General features: G+C 48.6%; 1 protein-coding gene across 1 annotated transcript in view; it reads right to left on the bottom strand.

Moving 5' to 3' along the window:
* The window catches only part of sos1 (son of sevenless homolog 1), a 38,142-nt gene that overhangs the window by 8,614 nt on the left and 5,066 nt on the right, over window positions 1–24,462 (bottom strand). The window contains exons 4-16 of the mRNA XM_079690598.1: window positions 24,013–24,177; window positions 23,547–23,756; window positions 21,384–21,527; window positions 16,912–17,022; window positions 16,742–16,840; window positions 15,758–15,885; window positions 9,627–10,258; window positions 8,759–8,840; window positions 8,574–8,687; window positions 8,381–8,484; window positions 7,989–8,211; window positions 7,259–7,378; window positions 982–1,144 (exon numbers count right to left, since the gene is read on the bottom strand). Of these exons, the coding sequence (XP_079546724.1) occupies window positions 982–1,144; window positions 7,259–7,378; window positions 7,989–8,211; window positions 8,381–8,484; window positions 8,574–8,687; window positions 8,759–8,840; window positions 9,627–10,258; window positions 15,758–15,885; window positions 16,742–16,840; window positions 16,912–17,022; window positions 21,384–21,527; window positions 23,547–23,756; window positions 24,013–24,177 (2,295 nt within the window). The remainder of the gene's footprint in view (window positions 1–981; window positions 1,145–7,258; window positions 7,379–7,988; window positions 8,212–8,380; window positions 8,485–8,573; window positions 8,688–8,758; window positions 8,841–9,626; window positions 10,259–15,757; window positions 15,886–16,741; window positions 16,841–16,911; window positions 17,023–21,383; window positions 21,528–23,546; window positions 23,757–24,012; window positions 24,178–24,462) is intronic.

The following is a 24,462-nucleotide window of genomic DNA, read 5'->3' as shown; positions in this document are numbered from 1 at the left end:
GTGAGTCAGTACCTCAAAGGTGAGTCAGCACCTCGAAGGTGAGTCAGTACCTCGAATGTGAGTCAGTACCTAACAGGTGAGTCAGCACCTCGAAGCTGAGTCAGCACCTCGAATCTGAGTCAGTACCTCGAAGGTGAGTCAGTACCTTGAAGGTGAGTCAGTACCTAGAAGGTGAGTCAGCACCTCGAATCTGAGTCAGTACCTCGAAGGTGAGTCAGCACCTCGAAGCTGAGTCAGTACCTCGAAGATGAGTCAGTACCTCAAAGTTGAGTCAGTACCTAGAAGGTGAGTCAGTACCTCGAAGCTGAGTCAGCACCTCGAATCTGAGTCAGTACCTCGAAGGTGAGTCAGTACCTCAAAGGTGAGTCAGTACCTCGAATCTGAGTCAGTACCTCGAAGCTGAGTCAGCACCTCGAATCTGAGTCAGTACCTCGAATCTGAGTCAGTACCTCGAATCTGAGTCAGCACCTCGAAGGTGAGTCAGCACCTCGAAGGTGAGTCAGTACCTCGAAGGTGAGTCAGTACCTAGAAGCTGAGTCAGTACCTCGAAGCTGAGTCAGCTCCTCGAATCTGAGTCAGTACCTCGAAGCTGAGTCAGCTCCTCGAATCTGAGTCAGTACCTCGAAGGTGAGTCAGCTCCTCGAAGGTGAGTCAGTACCTCGAAGGTGAGTCAGTACCTCGAATCTGAGTCAGCACCTCGAAGGTGAGTCAGTACCTCGAAGCTGAGTCAGTACCTCGAAGCTGAGTCAGCACCTCGAATCTGAGTCAGCACCTCGAAGGTGAGTCAGTACCTCGAAGGTGAGTCAGTACCTCGAAGGTGAGTCAGCTCCTCGAAGGTGAGTCACTACCTCGAAGGTGAGTCAGCTCCTCGAAGCTGAGTCAGCTCCTCGAAGCTGAGTCAGTACCTCGAAGGTGAGTCAGCTCCTTGAAGGTGAGTCAGTACCTCGAAGGTGAGTCAGTACCTCAAAGGTGAGTCAGTACCTCAAAGCTGTGGTCCAGCCTGTAGACCGGGGACGAGTTCATGGCGCTGACCACCTCCAGAACCCCGTTGAAGTTGTTGAGCTCCTGGAACACCTGCAGGATCTCGATGATCCGCGAAACCACTGCGACACGTTCCTCCAGGTTCTCCGTCTCCACTATGCACCTGCAGGGAGAACATGGCAAACACACTCATGTTCTACTGGATCACAGGGAGAACACATTCATGTTCTGCTGGATCACAGGGAGAACACACTCATGTTCTGCTGGATCACAGGGAGAACACACTCATGTTCTGCTGGATCACAGGGAGAACACACTCATGTTCTGCTGGATCACAGGGAGAACACACTCATGTTCTACTGGATCACAGGGAGAACACACTCATGTTCTACCAAGAGGTGACGCTAGAGTTTTTCGTAAGCAGGATCGTAACATTTCCGTCAAAATCCATTATTATATACACAACTCTGACGGTTATGCCCCGTTATGCCGCGCTATGCCCCGTTATGCCGCGCTATGCCCCGTTATGTCGCGTTATGCCCCGTTATGCCCCGTTATGCCGCGCTATGCCCCGTTATGTCGCGTTATGCCCCGTTATGCCCCGTTATGCCGCGTTATGCCGCGCTATGCCCCGTTATGCCGCGTTATGCCCCGTTATGCCCCGTTATGCCGCGTTATGCCGCGCTATGCCCCGTTATGCCCCGTTATGCCGCGTTATGCCGCGCTATGCCCCGTTATGCCGCGTTATGCCGCGCTATGCCCCGTTATGCCCCGTTATGCCCCGTTATGCCCCGTTATGCCGCGTTATGCCCCGTTATGCCCCGTTATGCCGCGTTATGCCGCGCTATGCCCCGTTATGCCGCGTTATGCCCCGTTATGCCGCGTTATGCCCCGTTATGCCGCGTTATGCCCCGTTATGCCCCGTTATGCCGCGTTATGCCGCGCTATGCCCCGTTATGCCCCGTTATGCCGCGTTATGCCGCGCTATGCCCCGTTATGCCGCGTTATGCCGCGCTATGCCCCGTTATGCCGCGTTATGCCCCGTTATGCCCCGTTATGCCGCGTTATGCCCCGTTATGCCCCGTTATGCCGCGTTATGCCGCGCTATGCCCCGTTATGCCGCGTTATGCCGCGCTATGCCCCGTTATGCCCCGTTATGCCGCGTTATGCCGCGTTATGCCCCGTTATGCCCCGTTATGCCGCGTTATGCCGCGTTATGCCGCGTTATGCCCCGTTATGCCCCGTTATGCCGCGTTATGCCCCGTTATGCCGCGTTATGCCGCGTTATGCATGCCCACTGCATCTGGCGGGAGCGTGAGCAACGTAAAGCAAATACTCACAGAAAGGGATGGGTACCGAGCCCCGGTATTAAACGGGCCCCGGGGCTGAATTATTAAAGACTGTGGTACCGTTAAGCTCCAACGTTATCGGTCTTTTTATCGGTCCTGGAGACATCTAAAAACTATGTCATGTGTATTATGTACATGCATGCAACACACACACACGGAGGAGATGGCGGAGAGAACTAAGCGCAGTACGTGTCACAGAGAGAGGGTCACAGTACGTGTCACAGTACGTGTCACAGAGAGAATGTCACAGTACGTTTCACAGGTCACAGTACGTGTCACAGGTCCCAGTACGTGTCACAGGTCACCGTACGTGTCACACAGGTCACAGTACGTGTCACAGGTCACAGCACGTGTCACAGGTCACAGCACGTGTCACAGTACGTGTCACAGGTCACAGTACGTGTCACAGGTCACAGTACGTGTCACAGGTCACAGTACGTGTCACACAGGTCCCAGCACGTGTCACAGGTCCCAGTACGTGTCACAGGTCACAGTACGTGTCACACAGGTCACAGTACGTGTCACAGGTCACAGCACGTGTCACAGTATGTGTCACAGGTCACAGTACGTGTCACACAGGTCACAGGAAAACCTGGTCTGATTAAGAGAGACGGCATTCATCCTACTTTGGAAGGTGCAAATCTCATTTCGGCAAACATTTCAGGGCTCTGTGGACTTAATCCATGACAAACTGGAGTTGAGACCAGGAGGCAGAGTCGCAGTCTTACACGCTTCTCTGCGCTCTCTCCTAGGCAGTCATCCATAGGAATCCCGACCCCAATAAAATACCCAATATTAACGGTGTGTGTGTCTGCCCAAGGACAATTTAAGGTAAAACCTAATAGAGGTGTCATACATAATAACCTAATAAAAGTAAATGTAACAACTACTACAGTGCAACAAGACAGGAAGATTAAATGTGGTCTCTTAAACATAAGATCTCTAGCATCTAAAGCAATACTGGTAAATGATTTAATATCAGATTATAATATTGATATATGCTGTCTCACTGAAACTTGGTTGAGACATGAAGAATATGTCAGCATAAATGAGGCCACTCCACCCAGCCATATCAATACTCATATTGCCCGAGGCACGGGCCGAGGAGGTGGAGTTGCAGCAATCTTTGACTCAAGTTTACTTATCAATACTAAACAAAAATTAAATTATACCTCCTTTGAAAGCCTCATTTTCAGTCTTACGCATCCGACCTGGAAAACTTTGCAGCCAATCTTATTTGTTACAGTGTACCGTGCACCAGGTCCTTATTCAGAATTCTTATCAGAATTCTCTGAGTTTTTATCAGCTTTGGTTCTTAAAACAGATAAAGTAATTATCGTAGGTGACTTTAATATTCATGTTGACGATGATAAAAATAGCCTTACTGTTGCATTTAACTCTATATTAGATTCTGTTGGTTTCTGTCAGAGTGTAAATAAACCAACCCACTGCTATAATCACACTCTTGACCTTGTTCTGACTTATGGTATTGAAATTGAGCAACTATTAGTCGAACCGCATAATCCTGCTTTATCCGACCATTTCTTAGTAACTTTTGAAGTACTGTTACTAGACTACAAAGCATTAGCCAAAAGCTCCTGCAGCAGAAACCTATCTGTTAGTGCTATAGCCAAATTTAAGGAAGAGATTCCACCAATACTTAACTCGATAGCATGTCTGCATGTAGGGGAGGAAACTTATACAAAAGGTACACCACCCCAAATTGATCATGTTGTTGATAGTGCTACAGATGCGCTGCGAATAAAATTAGACTCTGTTGCTCCTTTGAAAAAGAAGAAAATAAAACAACATAGATTAGCTCCATGGCATAATGCCGAAACCCGCAAAATAAAGCAAAAGTCGAGACAACTTGAAAGGATATGGCGTTCCACTAAACTTGAAGAATCTCGTTTAATTTGGCATATTACTCTCAATGAATATAAGAAAGCACTGCGTAAAGCGAGAGCAGCATACTACTCTTCATTAATAGATGAGAATAAGAATAATGCAAGATTTCTTTTCAGCACTGTAGCCAGGCTGACAGAGAGCCACAGCTCGACTGAGCCTTCTATTCCCATAGCACTCAGTAGTAATGATTTTATGTGCTTTTTTAACGATAAAATTGTTACTCTTAGAAACAAAATCAATGACCTCTTGCCTTTGACCAGTATAGTGTTATCAACAGCTCCCGGAAACGTAAGTTCTAATAATATTACACTAGATAGTAAACTAGAATGCTTTTCAGCCATAAACCTTGAACAATTAAATTCAATGATTCTCTCTTCTAAACCATCAACGTGTATCTTAGACCCGATTCCAACTAAGCTGTTAAAAGAAGTTTTTCCATTAATTAGCACTTCTTTATTAAATATTATGAATATGTCTTTATTATCAGGCTATGTTCCAAAATCATTCAAAGTAGCAGTGATAAAACCGCTTCTTAAAAAGCACAACCTCGATCCAGAGGTTTTAGCCAACTATAGACCTATTTCTAATCTTCCGTTCCTCTCAAAAATTCTTGAGAAAGCAGTCGCAAAACAGCTGTGTGATTACTTAAGAAACTATGATTTATTTGAAGATTTTCAGTCTGGCTTTAGAACACAACATAGCACAGAGACAGCTCTGGTTAAAGTCACAAATGACATTCTAATAGCCTCTGACAAGGGACTTGTCTCTATTCTTGTCTTACTCGATCTTAGTGCTGCATTTGATACTATCGACCATGATATCCTATTGCAAAGACTAGAGCACTTAGTTGGCATACAGGGAACTGCTTTAGGCTGGTTTAGGTCTTATCTATCTGAACGCTCTCAGTTTGTACGTGTCAACGATGAATCTTCCATGCAAACCAAAGTTAGCCATGGAGTGCCACAGGGCTCAGTGCTTGGACCTATTTTGTTCACCCTATATATGCTTCCGTTAGGCAATATTATAAGGAATCATTCTGTACACTTTCATTGTTATGCGGATGATACTCAACTATATTTATCAATCAAGCCTGATGAAATTAATCATCTAAATAAAATTCAAGACTGCCTCAAGGACTTAAAAACGTGGATGACCTTAAATTTTTTGATGTTAAACACGACCAAAACTGAAGTTATTGTACTTGGCCCGAAGAATCTACGAAACAAATTATCTAAAGATATATTAACTATGGATGGCATTAATTTGGCCTCCAGTGAGACTGTAAGGAATCTTGGTGTTATATTTGATCAGGATTTATCCTTTAACGCCCACATAAAATCAATTTCAAGGACCGCCTACTTCCATCTACGTAACATTGCAAAAATCAGGCATATCTTGCCTCAAAACGATGCAGAGAAACTAGTCCATGCATTTGTTACTTCAAGGCTGGATTATTGTAACTCCTTATTATCAGGGTGTACCAAGAAGTCAGTCAAGTCTCTTCAGCTGATTCAAAATGCTGCAGCTCGTGTACTAACCAGAGTTAGGAAAAGGGACCACATTACTCCTGTTCTGGCTGCCTTACACTGGCTCCCTATAGAACACAGGATAGAATTTAAAATTCTTCTTCTCGCCTACAAAGCCCTTAATGGGCAGGCGCCATCTTACCTTAAAGAACTCATTATACCCTATTGTCCTACTAGGGCATTGCGTTCCAAGAATGCAGGGTTGTTGGTTGTTCCTAGAGTCTCTAAAAGTACAATGGGAGCCAGAGCCTTTTCTTATCAAGCTCCACTTTTGTGGAATCAGCTTCCAGTTTGTGTTCGGACGGCAGACACCCTATCCGTTTTTAAGAGTGCGCTTAAGACTTTCCTTTTTGATAAAGCTTATAGTTAGGGCTGATTAGATTCAGCCCCTAGTTTTGCTGATATAGGCTTAGTTTGTCAGGGGACATCTTACTTCTTCCTTCTCTCTGTCTATACCTGTGTACTCTCATGTTCCGATTAACCCAGCTTCCCCAAATGTCTTTCTTTTTGGTGTCTATATACGCCGGGATCCGGAGTCATGGATGATCCTGCGGTCCTGTGTCATGGATTGCGAGTCCTGGATCTTGAGTCGTGGCTGCGGTCCTGGATCATAAGTCCTGGATGGATATCCTCGTGGATTCATCTTCTTATTATACACACATGCATTTCAAAACATTTGGACTACCTATGTTGCAAATGTATTATCTTTTCAATTTACACACGGCATCTATTGCACGTCTGTCCGTCCTGGGAGAGGGATCCCTCCTCTGTTGCTCTCCCTGAGGTTTCTCCCATTTTTCCCTTTAAACTGTGGGGTTTTCTCTGGAAGTTTTTCCTTGTACGATGTGAGGGTCTAAGGACAGAGGGTGTCGTATTGTCATACTGATATTCTGTACAAACTGTGAAGTCCACTGAGACAAATGTAACATTTGTGATATTGGGCTATATAAATAAACATTGATTGATTGATTGATTGAGTACGTGTCACAGTACGTGTCACACAGGTCACAGTACGTGTCACAGTACGTGTCACACAGGTCACAGTACGTGTCACAGTACGTGTCACAGAGAGAATGTCACAGTACGTGTCACAGGTCACAGTACGTGTCACAGGTCAAAGTACGTGTCACAGGTCACAGCACGTGTCACAGTACGTGTCACAGGTCACAGTACGTGTCACAGGTCCCAGTACGTGTCACACAGGTCACAGCACGTGTCACAGGTCACAGCACGTGTCACAGGTCCAGGTACGTGTCACAGGTCCCAGTACGTGTCACACAGGTCACAGTACGTGTCACAGGTCACAGTACGTGTCACACAGGTCACAGTACGTGTCACAGGTCACAGTACGTGTCACAGTTCGTGTCACAGTTCACAGTACGTGTCACAGGTCACAGCACGTGTCACAGTACGTGTCACAGGTAACAGTACGTGTCACACAGGTCACAGAACGTGTCACAGTACGTGTCACAGGTCACAGAGAGAGAGTCGTACCTCTCCAGCCATAGCGTGAGGTTGGTGGTGTGGCGGATCATCCTCAGCAGGTTCGGGGAGTGAAGCTCTTTGTCCTCTTTAGTCCAAACACTGCCAACCAGCTCTGAGGGCTGCACCGCCCTGAGAGGGGGGAGAGGGGGGGGGGAGAGGGGGGAGAGAGAGAGGTGAGAGGGGAGATGGGAGAAAGGTAAGAGAGGGGAGACAGGTGAGAGAGGGGAGACAGGGGAGAGGGGAGAAAGGTGAGAGAGGGGAGACAGGTGAGAGAGGGGAGACAGGTGAGAGGGGGAGACAGGTGAGAGAGGGGAGACAGGTGAGAGGGGGGAGAGGGGAGAAAGGTGAGAGGGGAGATATGTATAGTTATATCTAAGTGTGTGTTACCTGTACAGGTGAGATATGTATATTTATATCTAAGTGTGTGTTACCTGTACAGGTGAGATATGTATATTTATATCTAAGTTTGTGTTACCCGTACAGGTGAGATATGTATATTTATATCTAAGTGTGTGTTACCTGTACAGGTGAGATATGTATATTTATATCTAAGTGTGTGTTACCTGTACAGGTGAGATATGTATATTTATATCTAAGTGTGTGTTACCCGTACAGGTGAGATATGTATATTTATATCTAAGTGTGTGTTACCTGTACAGGTGAGATATGTACATTTATATCTAAGTGTGTGTTACCCGTACAGGTGAGATATGTATATTTATATCTAAGTGTGTGTTACCTGTACAGGTCAGACTCGAGCAAGGTGAGTTGCCGGGCGATCTCGATGGGGTGCAGCGTCATCAGGTCGAACTGCTCGCTGTTACCTGGTTTGCAGGTGTGCCACTCGATGGGGGGGGGGGAGCTCTGGAAGATGATGCTGTGACTCGGGACGCTCACCTGGACCTGCTTCTTCCTCTGGATGATCTTAGTGATCGACTCCACCCACTTCCTCATCGCCTTACCTGCAACACCAGGTGAGAGGAGGGACAAGCGAGATGATCGACAGGTGGTCTCTATCGAACAGCGGATGAACAGGTGATGAACAGGTGATTGACAGGTGATGGACAGGTGAGAGGATTGACAGGTGTGCACAGGCGACAGGTGAGAGGATTGACAGTTGTGCAAAGGTACCTCTGACGGAGGCGACAAACTCCTCGAGGCGCCGCAGCAGGTGAGCGTCTCTCTCGAAGTCGTAGAAGTGATGCTCCACCCAGTGACGACACACGTTCAGAACCCTGCAAGACCAATCAGCATCCAGAGAGTCACATGATGACGTCATTACATCACAACACCTTAGTATTGGAAGTCATGTGACAGGAAGTACCTGAGCTGCACCGGCTGGACGAACTCTTTTCTGAAGCGTTTGAGCTCGGCGCTGAGCGGAGGCTCCGCCCCCTCCAGGTGATCCTCGCTGGGCCGGGGCTCCGGGATCTCAAACCTGCAGGGCAGAGGTCAGAGGTCACGCTGCTGTCAGACTGACCACAGTTGAGTCAACAGGAAGTGAGTCACCTCTCCATGAGCAGGTCCAGCAGCTCCTGAGGTTTACAGAACGACCGGTACGTCGTCAGGAACGTCCGCACGAAGTTAGGATCTGAATCAGGAGACCAAAGGTGTTAATAAATAATAACAAAGTAGTCCAGACGTCTCACTGCCGTTATACAAAGATACAGCGCAACCTGTCATAACATCACAGCCACTCCCAGTCACTAGCGGTGTTCCTCAGGGCTCTGTCCTGGAGCCTCTTTGCTATGCGGAGGACACCCAGCTCCATCTGTCCTCCACCCTCTCTCTCTCTGACTCATCTCTACGTGGAGGACACCCAGCTCCATCTGTCCTCCACCCTCTCTCTCTCTGACTCATCTCTACGTGGAGGACACCCAGCTCCATCTGTCCTCCACCCTCTCTCTCTCTGACTCATCTCTACGTGGAGGACACCCAGCTCCATCTGTCCTCCACCCTCTCTCTCTCTGACTCATCTCTACGTGGAGGACACCCAGCTCCATCTGTCCTCCACCCTCTCTCTCTGACTCATCTCTACGTGGAGGACACCCAGCTCCATCTGTCCTCCACCCTCTCTCTCTCTCTGACTCATCTCTACATGGAGGACACCCAGCTCCATCTGTCCTCCACCCTCTTTCTCTCTGACTCATCTCTACATGGAGGACACCCAGCTCCATCTGTCTGTATGATTATGATCACCAACAGAAGGAGAAGACGCTGCGTTCACAGCTCTAACAGCGAGACTGAAAGAGATCAGAGTTAGGGTTTACATGAAGCTCTCAGTTCACAAAGACTCATTGAGGCTCCGCAGCGCCTACATGTGGGAGGTCAGCCTCTCCATGAGCTTATTAAAGTTATATATATCTATATCTCGTACCGGCGTACATGTGGAAGGTCAGCCTCTCGATGAGCTTCAGCACCGTGCCGGCCTTCACCACGGGGATGCCGGCCTGGTTCTGCGTGTTCTCCTCGAACAGGACGTTCTGCTGGGAGTCGGGCCAGGCGAAGCGGTACCGGTCGGGCCCGGGCGGCAGCAGCGCCTCGTCCTGCTGCAGCAGTGCAGAGTCCAGCAGGCGCTCCAGAGTGCTGCGGTACTGCAGGGAGATCAGCGCGGCCATCCAGCCGCTCTTCTCCTCCGCGGACTTGGCGGAGAACACCACGCTGTTGCCGTCCTTCAGGAGGATCTCGAAGGCGTGCCGGTACTCGCCCTCCTTGTCCTCCTTGTCGTGGATCTGGACTTTGCGCATGAAGAACTTCTCCTTCAGCCGGTACTCGGCCGGCGAGCCATGGTTGGACTTGCAGCAGACCATCAGGCCGTCGAACAGGAAGACGTGGCGCTCGTGCTTGGCGCCCACGCGGGTCAGCGTGCCCTCCATGATGAACTCACTGCAGCTCTGACCGATGTCCTTCCCTTCCCAGCCCTCAATGCTCCTCTGGATCTCACTCATCTTCCTCATCGCCAGGTGCCTCCCCTTCATCTGATGGCTGTAGAACCGACACGCTGACTCACTGAGGAGGAGGAAGAGGAGGAGGAGGAGGAGGAGGAGGAGGAGGAGGAGGAGGAGGAGGAAGAGGAAGAAGAGGAAGAGGAAGAGGAAGAGGAAAAGGAAAAGGAAGAGGAAGAGGAAGAGGAGTTCATCAGGACTATACATGATCTCAGTTCTGGTCAAACATGAATTTCCCGTTGATTGTAAAGTGGATCAATAACTCTGATTGTAAAGCTCCCTGCAGATCATTTCTCAGAAGAGAGAGATATTCTCTTCTGAGTCAGAGTGGGTGATCTCTTAAAGGACCAGTGGATCAAGAACTCGCTAGAATATCAATCAGTGCACAAAGCAACACCAATCATCAGAACCTTCCATTAGAGATGAGGTTATTCTGATGCCTGTTAGACGTGTTCGTCTCTATCATCAGAACCTGCCATTAGAGATGAGGTTATTCTGATGTCTGTTAGACGTGTTCGTCTCTATCATCAGAACCTTCCATTAGAGATGAGGTTATTCTGATGTCTGTTAGACGTGTTGGTCTCTATCATCAGAACCTTCCATCAGAGATGAGGTTATTCTGATGTCTGTTAGACGTGTTCGTCTCTATCATCAGAACCTTCCATCAGAGATGAGGTTATTCTGATGTCTGTTAGACGTGTTCGTCTCTATCATCAGAACCTTCCATCAGAGATGAGGTTATTCTGATGTCTGTTAGACGTGTTCGTCTCTATCATCAGAACCTTCCATTAGAGATGAGGTTATTCTGATGTCTGTTAGACGTGTTGGTCTCTATCATCAGAACCTTCCATCAGAGATGAGGTTATTCTGATGTCTGTTAGACGTGTTCGTCTCTATCATCAGAACCTTCCATTAGAGATGAGGTTATTCTGATGTCTGTTAGACGTGTTCGTCTCTATCATCAGAACCTTCCATTAGAGATGAGGTTATTCTGATGTCTGTTAGACGTGTTCGTCTCTATCATCAGAACCTTCCATTAGAGATGAGGTTATTCTGATGTCTGTTAGACGTGTTGGTCTCTATCATCAGAACCTTCCATTAGAGATGAGGTTATTCTGATGTCTGTTAGACGTGTTCGTCTCTATCATCAGAACCTTCCATTAGAGATGAGGTTATTCTGATGTCTGTTAGACGTGTTCGTCTCTATCATCAGAACCTTCCATTAGAGATGAGGTTATTCTGATGCCTGTTAGACGTGTTGGTCTCTATCATCAGAACCTTCCATTAGAGATGAGGTTATTCTGATGTCTGTTAGACGTGTTGGTCTCTATCATCAGAACCTTCCATTAGAGATGAGGTTATTCTGATGTCTGTTAGACGTGTTCGTCTCTATCATCAGAACCTTCCATTAGAGATGAGGTTATTCTGATGTCTGTTAGACGTGTTGGTCTCTATCATCAGAACCTTCCATTAGAGATGAGGTTATTCTGATGTCTGTTAGACGTGTTCGTCTCTATCATCAGAACCTTCCATTAGAGATGAGGTTATTCTGATGCCTGTTAGACGTGTTGGTCTCTATCAGAACCTTCCATCAGAGATGAGGTTATTCTGATGTCTGTTAGACGTGTTGGTCTCTATCATCAGAACCTTCCATTAGAGATGAGGTTATTCTGATGTCTGTTAGACGTGTTGGTCTCTATCATCAGAACCTTCCATCAGAGATGAGGTTATTCTGATGCCTGTTAGACGTGTTGGTCTCTATCATCAGAACCTTCCATCAGAGATGAGGTTATTCTGATGTCTGTTAGACGTGTTGGTCTCTATCATCAGAACCTTCCATCAGAGATGAGGTTATTCTGATGTCTGTTAGACGTGTTCGTCTCTATCATCAGAACCTTCCATTAGAGATGAGGTTATTCTGATGCCTGTTAGACGTCTTCGTCTCAATCATCAGAACCTTCCATTAGAGATGAGGTTATTCTGATGTCTGTTAGACGTGTTCGTCTCTATCATCAGAACCTTCCATTAGAGATGAGGTTATTCTGATGTCTGTTAGACGTGTTCGTCTCTATCATCAGAACCTTCCATTAGAGATGAGGTTATTCTGATGCCTGTTAGACGTGTTCGTCTCAATCATCAGAACCTTCCATCAGAGATGAGGTTATTCTGATGTCTGTTAGACGTGTTCGTCTCTATCATCAGAACCTTCCATCAGAGATGAGGTTATTCTGATGTCTGTTAGACGTGTTCGTCTCTATCATCAGAACCTTCCATTAGAGATGAAGTTATTCTGATGCCTGTTAGACGTGTTGGTCTCTATCATCAGAACCTTCCATTAGAGATGAGGTTATTCTGATGTCTGTTAGACGTGTTCATCTCTATCATCAGAACCTTCCATCAGAGATGAGGTTATTCTGATGTCTGTTAGACGTGTTCGTCTCTATCATCAGAACCTTCCATTAGAGATGAGGTTATTCTGATGTCTGTTAGACGTGTTCGTCTCTATCATCAGAACCTTCCATTAGAGATGAGGTTATTCTGATGTCTGTTAGACGTGTTGGTCTCTATCATCAGAACCTTCCATTAGAGATGAGGTTATTCTGATGCCTGTTAGACGTCTTCGTCTCTATCATCAGAACCTTCCATTAGAGATGAGGTTATTCTGATGCCTGTTAGACGTCTTCGTCTCTATCATCAGAACCTTCCATTAGAGATGAGGTTATTCTGATGCCTGTTAGACGTGTTCGTCTCTATCATCAGAACCTTCCATTAGAGATGAGGTTATTCTGATGTCTGTTAGACGTGTTGGTCTCTATCATCAGAACCTTCCATCAGTGATGAGGTTATTCTGATGCCTGTTAGACGTCTTCGTCTCTATCATCAGAACCTTCCATTAGAGATGAGGTTATTCTGATGCCTGTTAGACGTCTTCGTCTCTATCATCAGAACCTTCCATTAGAGATGAGGTTATTCTGATGCCTGTTAGACGTGTTCGTCTCTATCATCAGAACCTTCCATTAGAGATGAGGTTATTCTGATGTCTGTTAGACGTGTTGGTCTCTATCATCAGAACCTTCCATCAGAGATGAGGTTATTCTGATGCCTGTTAGACGTGTTGGTCTCAATCATCAGAACCTTCCATCAGAGATGAGGTTATTCTGATGTCTGTTAGACGTGTTGGTCTCTATCATCAGAACCTTCCATCAGAGATGAGGTTATTCTGATGCCTGTTAGACGTGTTGGTCTCAATCATCAGAACCTTCCATTAGAGATGAGGTTATTCTGATGTCTGTTAGACGTGTTCGTCTCTATCATCAGAACCTTCCATTAGAGATGAGGTTATTCTGATGTCTGTTAGACGTGTTCGTCTCTATCATCAGAACCTTCCATTAGAGATGAGGTTATTCTGATGTCTGTTAGACGTGTTCGTCTCTATCATCAGAACCTTCCATCAGAGATGAGGTTATTCTGATGTCTGTTAGACGTGTTCGTCTCTATCATCAGAACCTTCCATTAGAGATGAGGTTATTCTGATGTCTGTTAGACGTGTTCGTCTCTATCATCAGAACCTTCCATCAGAGATGAGGTTATTCTGATGCCTGTTAGACGTGTTGGTCTCTATCATCAGAACCTTCCATCAGAGATGAGGTTATTCTGATGCCTGTTAGACGTGTTCGTCTCTATCATCAGAACCTTCCATCAGAGATGAGGTTATTCTGATGCCTGTTAGACGTGTTGGTCTCTATCATCAGAACCTTCCATCAGAGATGAGGTTATTCTGATGTCTGTTAGACGTGTTCGTCTCTATCATCAGAACCTTCCATCAGAGATGAGGTTATTCTGATGTCTGTTAGACGTGTTCGTCTCTATCATCAGAACCTTCCATCAGAGATGAGGTTATTCTGATGCCTGTTAGACGTGTTCGTCTCAATCATCAGAACCTAATGATTATTCATTAAAGGCTTTTATTTTGTAACGTGAACAACACTTCCTGTTTGCTATCGTTAATGTCAGTGTGGGTTAACTGATGCTTCATCTCGTTATCGGGTTGTTGATCACGTGACAGCAGATTGAGTTCTGATTGGACGACGAGGTTGGTACAAACCAGCAAGGCTGCTCCAACAGGAAGTGATGTCACAGCAGGAGTTTCTTCGCCCTCTCCTTATTGTGAAGGGGTCTCAGAGTTAGATCAGAACAACAGAGGGGGGGGGGGGAGTGTGTTTAATGTGTAGTGTGTTAAAGGTGGGGTAGGTAATGGAGAAACCAGCTCGAGTGCGCTAGAATTTGAAAATACACAGCCGGAAAAAATCTGCCACTTCCTCACAGAGCCCCTCCTCCAACACACACGAACGCGCACATGACCAATGAGGGCAGAGATCAGTGTGTGCACAGATGGAAGGCTGACAGGCAGGTAGGCCATCCAGTTACTTTAGCCGGCTCAGATGATTGGTCGTGCTTTTTACAGCGCTACGGCTTCCACAGACGAAATGCTTTCATGGATTTATTGTCAAAGCACTTCAGATATTCATTGCTATCAGGATGTTAAGAGCATTCCATAGAATATAACAACAAGTGTATCTTGAGCCGGTTTCTCAAACTGACCTACCCCACCTTTGAGTGTGTTATATTAACCTGTACACGTAAAGCTTCAGAGTACCGTGGAAAACTATAACTAACAAGTATTATTATTATATATCTTTCATATATTGTTATTCTGATCACAGAGAGCTGCTCTCAGCCGGATCAGACCGCACACTAAGCAGCTTACACCCCTCAGCTATTTCACACAGTTTCACAACACACACACACACACACACACACACACACACACACACACACACACACACACACACACACACACACACACACACACACACACACACACACACACACACACACACACACACACACACACACACACACACACACACACACACACACACACACACACACACACACACACACAGCCCCTCTAACCTGCAGCTCAAACAAAGAAAACTCAGGTCACCTACGTCCTCATATCCACCTGCCAATCATCCAAACATCTGTTATCCTCTTTTCCTTCTTCCTCCTCCTCTTCCTCGTCTTCCTCTCCTTCTTCCTCCTCAGGGTATTTAATATAAACTTGATGAAACTAGCAGAACTTTTCCTCGAAGTTCTGTTCTTTCTAACGGACAGAGAACAATAAGCAGCGGAGCACCGCCCTGCTTTACTGACGCAACTTCCTACACACACCGGGGGGGACAAGTGTGTGTGTGTGTGTGTGTGTGTGTGTGTGTGTGTGTGTGTGTGTGTGTGTGTGTGTGTGTGTGTGTGTGTGTGTGTGTGTGTGTGTGTGTGTGTGTGTGTGTGTGTGTGTCCAGGGGAAGGAGGATGGGAGGAGTCCAGCAGCTTGTTGTGTTTCTGGCTGCTGGACATGTTTATTTACCTTTTAAACTATCATTAATTCACAATACAAGACATCATAAATAATGAAGAGACCTGTGTGTGTGTGTGTGTGTGTGTGTGTGTGTGTGTGTGTGTGTGTGTGTGTGTGTGTGTGTGTGTGTGTGTGTGTGTGTACCTCAGCCTCCTCTTGTTCAGGCTCCTGCTGCAGATCCTCTCCATGCTGCTCTGCAGGTTCAGCAGTGCAGTGATGGCCTGCTTCAGACACTCCTTATCCTCCTCCTCCTCACTCCTCTCCTCCAGGAGCTACACACACACACACACACACACACACACACACACACACACACACACACACACACACACACACACACACACACACACACACACACACACACACACACACACACACACACACACACACACACACACACACACACACACACACACACACACACACACACACACACACACACACACACACACACACACACACACCACATCAGATCAGAAAAACAGCTGCATCCTCTCCAAAATCCAGCAGAGGGCGCCTTCTCAGTCTGTGAGAAAATGAACTCTGAAGGTGTTCAGGTGCAGGACTCACCTTGAGGATCTGGACCAGGTGCAGGACTCACCTTGAGGATCTGGATCAGGTGCAGGACTCACCTTGAGGATCTGGACCAGGTGCAGGACTCACCTTGAGGATCTTGACCAGGTGCAGGACTCACCTTGAGGATCTGGATCAGGTGCAGGACTCACCTTGAGGATCTGGACCAGGTGCAGGACTCACCTTGAGGATCTGGACCAGGTGCAGGACTCACCTTGAGGATCTGGATCAGGTGCAGGACTCACCTTGAGGATCTGGACCAGGTGCAGGACTCACCTTGAGGATCTGGATCAGGTGCAGGGCTCACCTTGAGGATCTGGATCAGGTGCAGGACTCACCTTGAGGATCTGGACCAGGTGCAGGACTCACCTTGAGGATCTGGACCAGGTGCAGGACTCACCTTTAGGATCTGGACCAGGTGCAGGACTCACCTTGAGGATCTCGAACAGGTGCAGGACTCACCTTGAGGATCTGGATCAGGTGCAGGACTCACCTTGAGGATCTGGATCAGGTGCAGGACTCACCTTGAGGATCTGGACCAGGTGCAGGGCTCACCTTGAGGATCTCGAACAGGTGCAGGCAGTGGTAGACGGGGGTCAGCAGCAGTCTGGGCAGGACGTACTGAACGGCTTCTTTAAACCCTTCGCAGATTGACTGCAGAGAGACAGTGTTAGTTCATCCTCATCTTCATCATCTGTGGGTGTGTGATGTCACAGGGGGCTTACCTGCAGGTGGGAGGCGGCTCCTGGTTTTGAGACCTGACTCAGGAAGTGATCGTGGAAGCCTGAGCGAAGGACGTCCTGAGCGTAGGACTCGTAGGGGTCGAAGGCCAGCTCCTGGTGGGGGGGTTAGAGACAGGATTTAGTTTTTATAACAAAGGCCACCTTGATAACCAGTTCTATTTCGTCCCTACTGACCGCCAGAGGCGGTGCTTTAGCTCTGGATATGACCATCACGCGCATGGGCAGCTCGAGAACCAATAAAAAGAAAGTCACCTGTGACCCACGTGACTGCGCGAGAGTACCGTGGCTACATTCTTGGAGCCTACAGCGTTCCGTTTGATCTGAGGGATTTCTCTGCGTGCAGCTGGCCGCGTGCAGCTTCGCCACTGATTTAGCTGCGTTTTTCGTTTTATTTAGTTAGCAGTGGCGTGGCTTAGCCTAACTATATCGTGTTTACTGCTCCTAGCACTACGATGGGTTAGATGCAGAGAACAATCTTCACTGTGTGTGCTGTGTGCTCTGCATATGTGACCATTAGCTGCCGTCATGGAGCAGACGAAGTCTCTCGTCTTGGCCCTTCACTAGCTAGGCCCTTCTACTAGCTTGCCGCCTGGCCCTCCTTCAGTTGCAGCACCTCTGCTTTAGGATGCCATGTCGCTAGCGGCTTCGGCTAAACCTCTTCTATGAAAGGGTGGAGGGCGGGGCCCTGCTCACTCTCGAGGAGGCTTCCCACTCCTCTGCTCAGAGCTCTGCAGGGCATGGAGGACGCCTCCATGGCAGCCACTATTCGTGCGGCCCTGGCACGCTTGCAGCTTCAGGTTCCACAGGTCGACTCGGCTCAGGCTAGCGCCTTCTTCAGGCATAACCCTGCCCCTGTAACTCCCACTGTTCCTCCTTCAGAGGAGTACCTGAGGGAGCTCCATGCATGCTGGAGAGACACCAGGGCCCTCTCCCACTCTGCTGCCATGCAGGGTCCGGCGAGGGTGGGACTGGGTCGCTTGCCATCGCCTCCCCGATTCTGGCTCCTGATGAGGCTCCAAGGCCCGATGCTAGGTGCCCTTGGCCTCAGTGCAGGGCGAGCTGCTCTGTAGGGCCTACGACACTGCTGCACGCACGGGTCGTAACGGGAACTCCCTGTCCCATCTGAAGCTGGCAGTCTCTGCCTCTCTGCAGCAGGCTCCGGCAGAGCCTTCTTTGCTGGGCCTCAGCGATGCATCACTGCAAGCCTTTGCCCTAATGTCTAGGGAGTGTGGACGAGTGATGTCTTTATTGGTGCAAACTCGTCGCCAGGTTTGGCCTGCTCACTCACCACTGTCGGAGACATGTCCTCCGTAGTGTGCCAGTCGAGCCAGGGGAGCTGTGTGGCAGATGCCCTGGAGGCACTGGAGCGTGCCGCCCAAGCTAGGCGGACCAGGCAGCAGCTCTCAGGCCTTCATAGGCCTGTGCCCACTCCCAGGAGGCCCAGGGGCCCCTCTAGCAGTCGCACTCAGCCACCAGCTTACAGTGGTGGTCTGCAGAGATCCCAGCAGCCCACTCAACCACCTCCCGGTGGCTTTCTTGCCCCCGGTCGCCGGCCTTCTAGGCGGCCTCGTGCCTCAGAGCTTTACCGGAGCCCCTCAAGGTCGTCGGCTGATTTTCCCAGTTACTGGGCTGCCTGTACTTCCGACCCTTGGGCCGGGTCAAAATGACAGTTGTCAGCGATCCGGCGAAGGCCTTAGCTCTGGCCCAAGAGTTGTCCGTCCTCTTGGCCCAAGAGTTGTCCGTCCTCTTGGCCAAGGGCGCAACCGAGCCAGTAGACCCTCTGCTCAGCCCGGGGGGTTCTACTTGGTGTACTTTCTCGTGAGCAAGAAAGTCTGCGGATTTCATCTGATCTTGGACCTCAGAGGAATCAACAGATTGCTCAAGGTGCTAGCATTCCATATGCTGACCACAGCACATGCGCAGGGGGAGTGGTTTGCAACCGTGGACTTGAGGAATGCCTACTACCACGTGCCGGTTGCATCTCACCACCGGAAGTTCTTGAGGTTTGCCTTTCAGGGCCGACACTATCGGTCCCGGGTGCTTCCCTTTGGTCTCTACCTCTCTCCAAGGGCGTTCACCAGGGTCGTGGCGGCAGCTCTCGCACCCCTGCAGGCGTAGGGCGTGAAGGTCCTGCCGTATTTAGACGGTTGGCTGGTTTCACCTTTTATCTCACGTAGCCCGGTTGGGTCTAACAGTAAAGACCGGGAAGAGTTGCCTGGACCCTTCCCAACAGGTAATTTACCCGGGGATGGTCCTAGATTGGGCCGCCACGAGGGCCTACCTGTTACCTCGTCGTGTGGACGACATTTTCCACCTTTTTCCCATCTTCAGGCTGGGCAAGATGGTGCCTTACATTCAGTTCCTCCGGCTCTTGGGCGGACTGACGGCTGCCGTTGTGCCCTTAGGCCTGCTGTCGCTGCACCCCATGCAAATGGGGCTGAACAGCCTCCACTTGGACGCCGAGTGGCACAGGCACAGAAGAGTCAGGGTGTCTCAGTGGTGCATCCACTCTCTGTCCCGCTGGAGGGACAGGGCCTATCTCCTGATGGACGTGTCCAGGGGCGCCATCCCGTCCCGCCGGGAGACTGTCACTGCAGATGCATGTCTCTCAGGGTGGGGTGCAGTGTGGCAGGGCAGGACTGTTCAGGGTCAGCGGTCTGCCCAGGAGGGTGCATGCCATGTCAACGTGCTACAGCTTCGGGCTGTGCAGCTTGCACTCACGCACTTTCTACCCCAACTGGGGGGCAAGCATGTGCGTGTTCCTCGAGACAGCATGCACGCTGTTGCCCAGACAACAGTCCCTTCTAGATAGTGGACGTTCTCACTCCACCTTCAGAGTTTAGGTGGCTGCTATTTCTGCCCGACATGTTCGGGTCGACGGTGCCACGGTGGGGTGCCACAGGTCTGTGTCCCTCTTCCTGAGAGGGGCTTTACGGCAGCGTCCCCCTAGCACCCCGAGGGCTCCGGCTTGGGACCTGTCCCTGCTGCCGGATGCCCTGTCATCTCCTCCCTTCAAGCCCCTGGCCCAGATGGGGCCTAAGTGGCTGCCCACAAAGACAGCATTTCTGCTTGCCATAGCCTCAGGGAAGCGAGTTGGGGAGTTGCATGCCCTCTCCCTGAGTGATGCATGCCTGAGGTGGAACTCAGGTGTTGACCTTTGGGCAAATGAGGCGTTCCTGCCAAGGTACTTCCACAAACCCACTTCAATCAGTCTGTCCAGCTGGCACGCTTTGACATTCAGGAGAATCAGAATCCCTTTATTAGTCCCACAGAGGGGACATGTGCATCGTTACAGCAGGAAAGAGCCACAGACAGCTTAGTGTTACCTATGTTAAGAAAAAAGTACTAATTTATGATATAATAAAAATGTAATATAAAAAATACAAGTAAAAGAAAAACACTTTCCAAAATACAAATCCTGTAACAGTTCTTAGGATTTAGCAGCCAGGTATATATTACACAGTTATTAATGGAATATGTATATAATGTATATATTGCACATATAGCACTTATTGCACATAGTTTGATGGTATTTAACAGCAACTTACACAATCTACAAAATACAAAAAAAACACACTTTGTAACGGTTCTAAGGGTTTAGCAGCCAGATATAAATTACAGTTATTAACGGCATATATATATATATATTGCACATATTGCACAAAGTTGGTTTGTATTTAGCAGCAAGGGGTGATAGAGTCTGTGTTGTGGTGTGTGTAGGAGGGTCTATAGGGGCAGTGCTGGTTGTATAGTCTGTGTTGTGGTGTGTGTAGGAGGGTCTATAGGGGCTGTGCTGGTTGTATAGTCTGTGTTGTGGTGTGTGTAGGAGGGTCTATAGGGGCAGTGCTGGTTGTAAAGTCTGTGTTGTGGTGTGTGTAGGAGGGTCTATAGGGGCAGTGCTGGTTGTATAGTCTGTGTTGTGGTGTGTGTAGGAGGGTCTATAGGGGCAGTGCTGGTTGTATAGTCTGTGTTGTGGTGTGTGTAGGAGGGTCTATAGGGGCAGTGCTGGTTGTAAAGTCTGAACGCTGCAGGAAGGAAGGACCTGCGGTATCTCTCCGTGAGACAGCGGGAGTGCAGCAGCATGTCGCTGAAGGTGCTGCACAGTGAGGACTGCACTGGAGGTCAGCAGGGACTCATAGAACCGTAGTTACAGACATAACCATCGTTCTGTTTCGTCCCTACTGACCGCCAGAGTCGGTGCTTCAGCACTGGATGACTTATGCCAACCGTGTCATGAAGAATCCAAGCCCCGACAGAAAAAGGTAGCTTGGTCTAATTCCCAAAACATTGTAATTTCTTGATTGTTTGACTTTTACAATGAGAAGGGGAGGGCTTCAATGTGTACTGTTATCTTCTGTAACATGTAGTGTGTGTCTCTGTGTGAGTGAGTGAGTGAGTGAGTGAGTGAGTGAGTGAGTGAGTGTGTGAGTGTGTGAGTGAGTGAGTGTGTGTACCTCTGCCAGGTCCTCGAAGCAGCTCCCCACCAGGGGGTGAGGGCTGTCCTCGTCCGTCATCTCCACCGAGTCCTCGATGAGACCCAGCAGCTTCACTGTCACCTCGTGAACATCGAGGACCCTGGAGAAGATGCTGTCCACGTCCTACACACACACACACACACACACACACACACACACACACACACACACACACACACACACACACACACACACACACACACACACACACACACACACACACACACACACACACACACACACACACACACACACACACACACACACACACACACACACACACACACACACACACACACACACACACACACACACACACACACACACACACACACACACACACACACACAGTTGGCTCTAGTTGTGTATGTATCACTAGGTTCACCCCGGTGGGTCAGAACCCTTAAAGCCAAAGATCCAGAACAGAAAAAAGGACATACAGATATTGACGTTGGGTCACGGAAACCGACATCCGGTGATCTAACCGCCTTCTGGAAAAGCTTCACAAGTACGTCGGTACGCATGCGTACCTGCGTACCACTTATGTGCAAAAAAGTATTTAGTCAGCCGCCAAGTTCTCCCACTTAAAAAGATGAGAGGTCTGTCATGTTCATCCTAGGTATATCTCAACTATGAGAGACAGAATGGGGGAAAGAATCCAGAAAATCACATTGTCTGATTTTTAAAGACTTTATTTGTAAATGATGGAAAATAATTATTTGGTCAAGAACAAAAGTTCATCTCAATACTTTGTTATAAACCCTTTGTTGGCAATGACAGAGGTCAAACGCTTTCTGTAAGTCTTCACAAGGTTTTCACTGTTGCTGGTATTTAGGCCCATTCCTCCATGCAGATCTCCTCTAGAGCAGTGATGCTTTGGGGCTGTCGCTAGGCAACACGGACTTTCAACTCCCTCCAAAGATTCTCTATGGGGTTGAGATCTGGAGACTGGCTAGGCCACTCCAGGACCTTGAAATGCTTCTTACGAAGCCACTCCTTCGTTGCCCGGGCGGTGTGTTTGGGATCATTGTCATGCTGAAAGACCCAGCCACGTTTCATCTTCAATGCCCTTGCTGATGGAAGGAGGTTGTCACTCAAAATCTCACGATACATGGCCCCATTCATTCTTTCCTTTACACGGATCAGTGGTCCTGGTCCCTTTGCAGAAACACAGCCCCAAAGCATGATGTCCCCCCCCCCATGTTTCACAGTAGGTGTTCTTTGGATGCAACTCAGCATTCTTTCTCCTCCAAACACGTCTAGTTGAGTTTTTACCAGAAAGTTCTATTTTGGTTTCATCTGACCATATGACATTCTCCCAGTCCTCTTCTGGATCATCTAAATGCTCTCTAGCAAACTTCAGACGGGCCTGGACATGTCCTGGCTTAAGCAGGGGGACACGTCTGGCTCTGCAGGATTTGAGTCCCTGGCGGCGTAGTGTGTTACTGATGGTAGCCTTTGTTCCTTTGGTCCCAGCTCTCTGCAGGTCATGGACTAGGTCCCCCCGTGTGGTTCTGGGATCTTTGCTCACCGTTCTTGTTTCTCATTTTGACCCCACGGGGTGAGATCTTGCGTGGAGCCCCAGATGGAGGGAGATTAACAGTGGTCTTGTATGTCTTCCATTTTCTAATAATTGCTCCCACAGTTGATTTCTTCACACCAAGCTGCTTACCTATTGCAGGTTCAGTCTTCCCGGCCTGGTGCAGGTCTACCATTTAGTTTCTGGTGTCCTTTGACAGCTCTCTGGTCTTGGCCATAGTGGAGTTTGGAGTGTGACTGTTTGAGGTTGTGGACAGGTGTCTTTTATTCTGATAACGAGTTCAAACAGGTTCCATTAATACAGTTAACAAGTGGAGGACAGAGGAGGCTCTTAAAGAAGAAGTTACAGGTCTGTGAGAGACAGACATCTTGTTTGTTTGGAGGTGACCAAATACTTATTTTCCAACATAATTTGAAAATACATTCTTTAAAAATCAGACAATGTGATTTCCTGGATTTCTTTCCCCCATTCTGTCTCTCATAGTTGAGGTATACCTAGGATGAAAATTATAGGCCTCTCTCATCTTTTTAAGTGAGAGAACTTGCACAATTGGTGGCTGACTAAATACTTTTTTGCCCCACTGTATATGTGTGTATTAGTACCTGCTGAGAGTAGAGCGTGTCCCTGCAGGTGAACGGCTCTCTGAACACTTTGATCAGGAGGTTCAGAGTCCTCTCAAAGGTCCGGCCGTCGGACAGGAAGCTCCTCACCAGGTCGTAGTAACTCTGCTCCTCATTGGCTGACGGCTCCTCGTCCATCAGAGGAAACACACTGACGTCCTCTTCGTCCTGGTGGAACATGTCCATCAGGACCTACACACACACACACACACACACACACACACACACACACACACACACACACACACACACACACACACACACAGCGAAACACACACACAAATACATTAGAGAAGTGTCCAGATCAGACACAACAATAAGTGTGTGTGTGTGTGTGTGTGTGTGTGTGTGTGTGTGTGTGTGTGTGTGTGTGTGTGTGTGTGTGTGTGTGTGTGTGTGTGTGTGTGTGTGTGTGTGTGTGTGTGTGTGTGTGTGTGTGTGTGTGCACCTTGTCTGCACACATGGCCACAGTGATGTCCTGCTGGCAGATCTCGTAGTGGCGGATGTTCCTCACGTAGTTCCCTGCCAGCTTCAGGATGTCAGCGGAGATGTACTCCAGCACGGCCACCAGGTACACCGACACCTGGTGGTCCACCTTGTAGCCCAGCACCTCCTGCAAGGCATCATGGGAAGCTCAGACACTGCAGGGCTTTTATTGTGAAGAACACTGTCAGCAAGCAGCACTACAGGGAGGGGACTGAGGGCTTTTATTGTGAAAAACACTGTCAGCAAGCAGCACTACAGGGAGGGGACTGAGGGCTTTTATTGTGAAAAACACTGTCAGCAAGCAGCACTACAGGGAGGGGACTGAGGGCTTTTATTGTGAAAAACACTGTCAGCAAGCAGCACTACAGGGAGGGGACTGAGGGCTTTTATTGTGAAAAACACTGTCAGCAAG

Source organism: Notothenia rossii (assembly GCF_949606895.1).
Source record: "Notothenia rossii genome assembly, chromosome: 1".
Lineage (NCBI taxonomy): Eukaryota > Metazoa > Chordata > Actinopteri > Perciformes > Nototheniidae > Notothenia > Notothenia rossii.
This window is presented reverse-complemented; position numbering and strand designations above follow the sequence as displayed.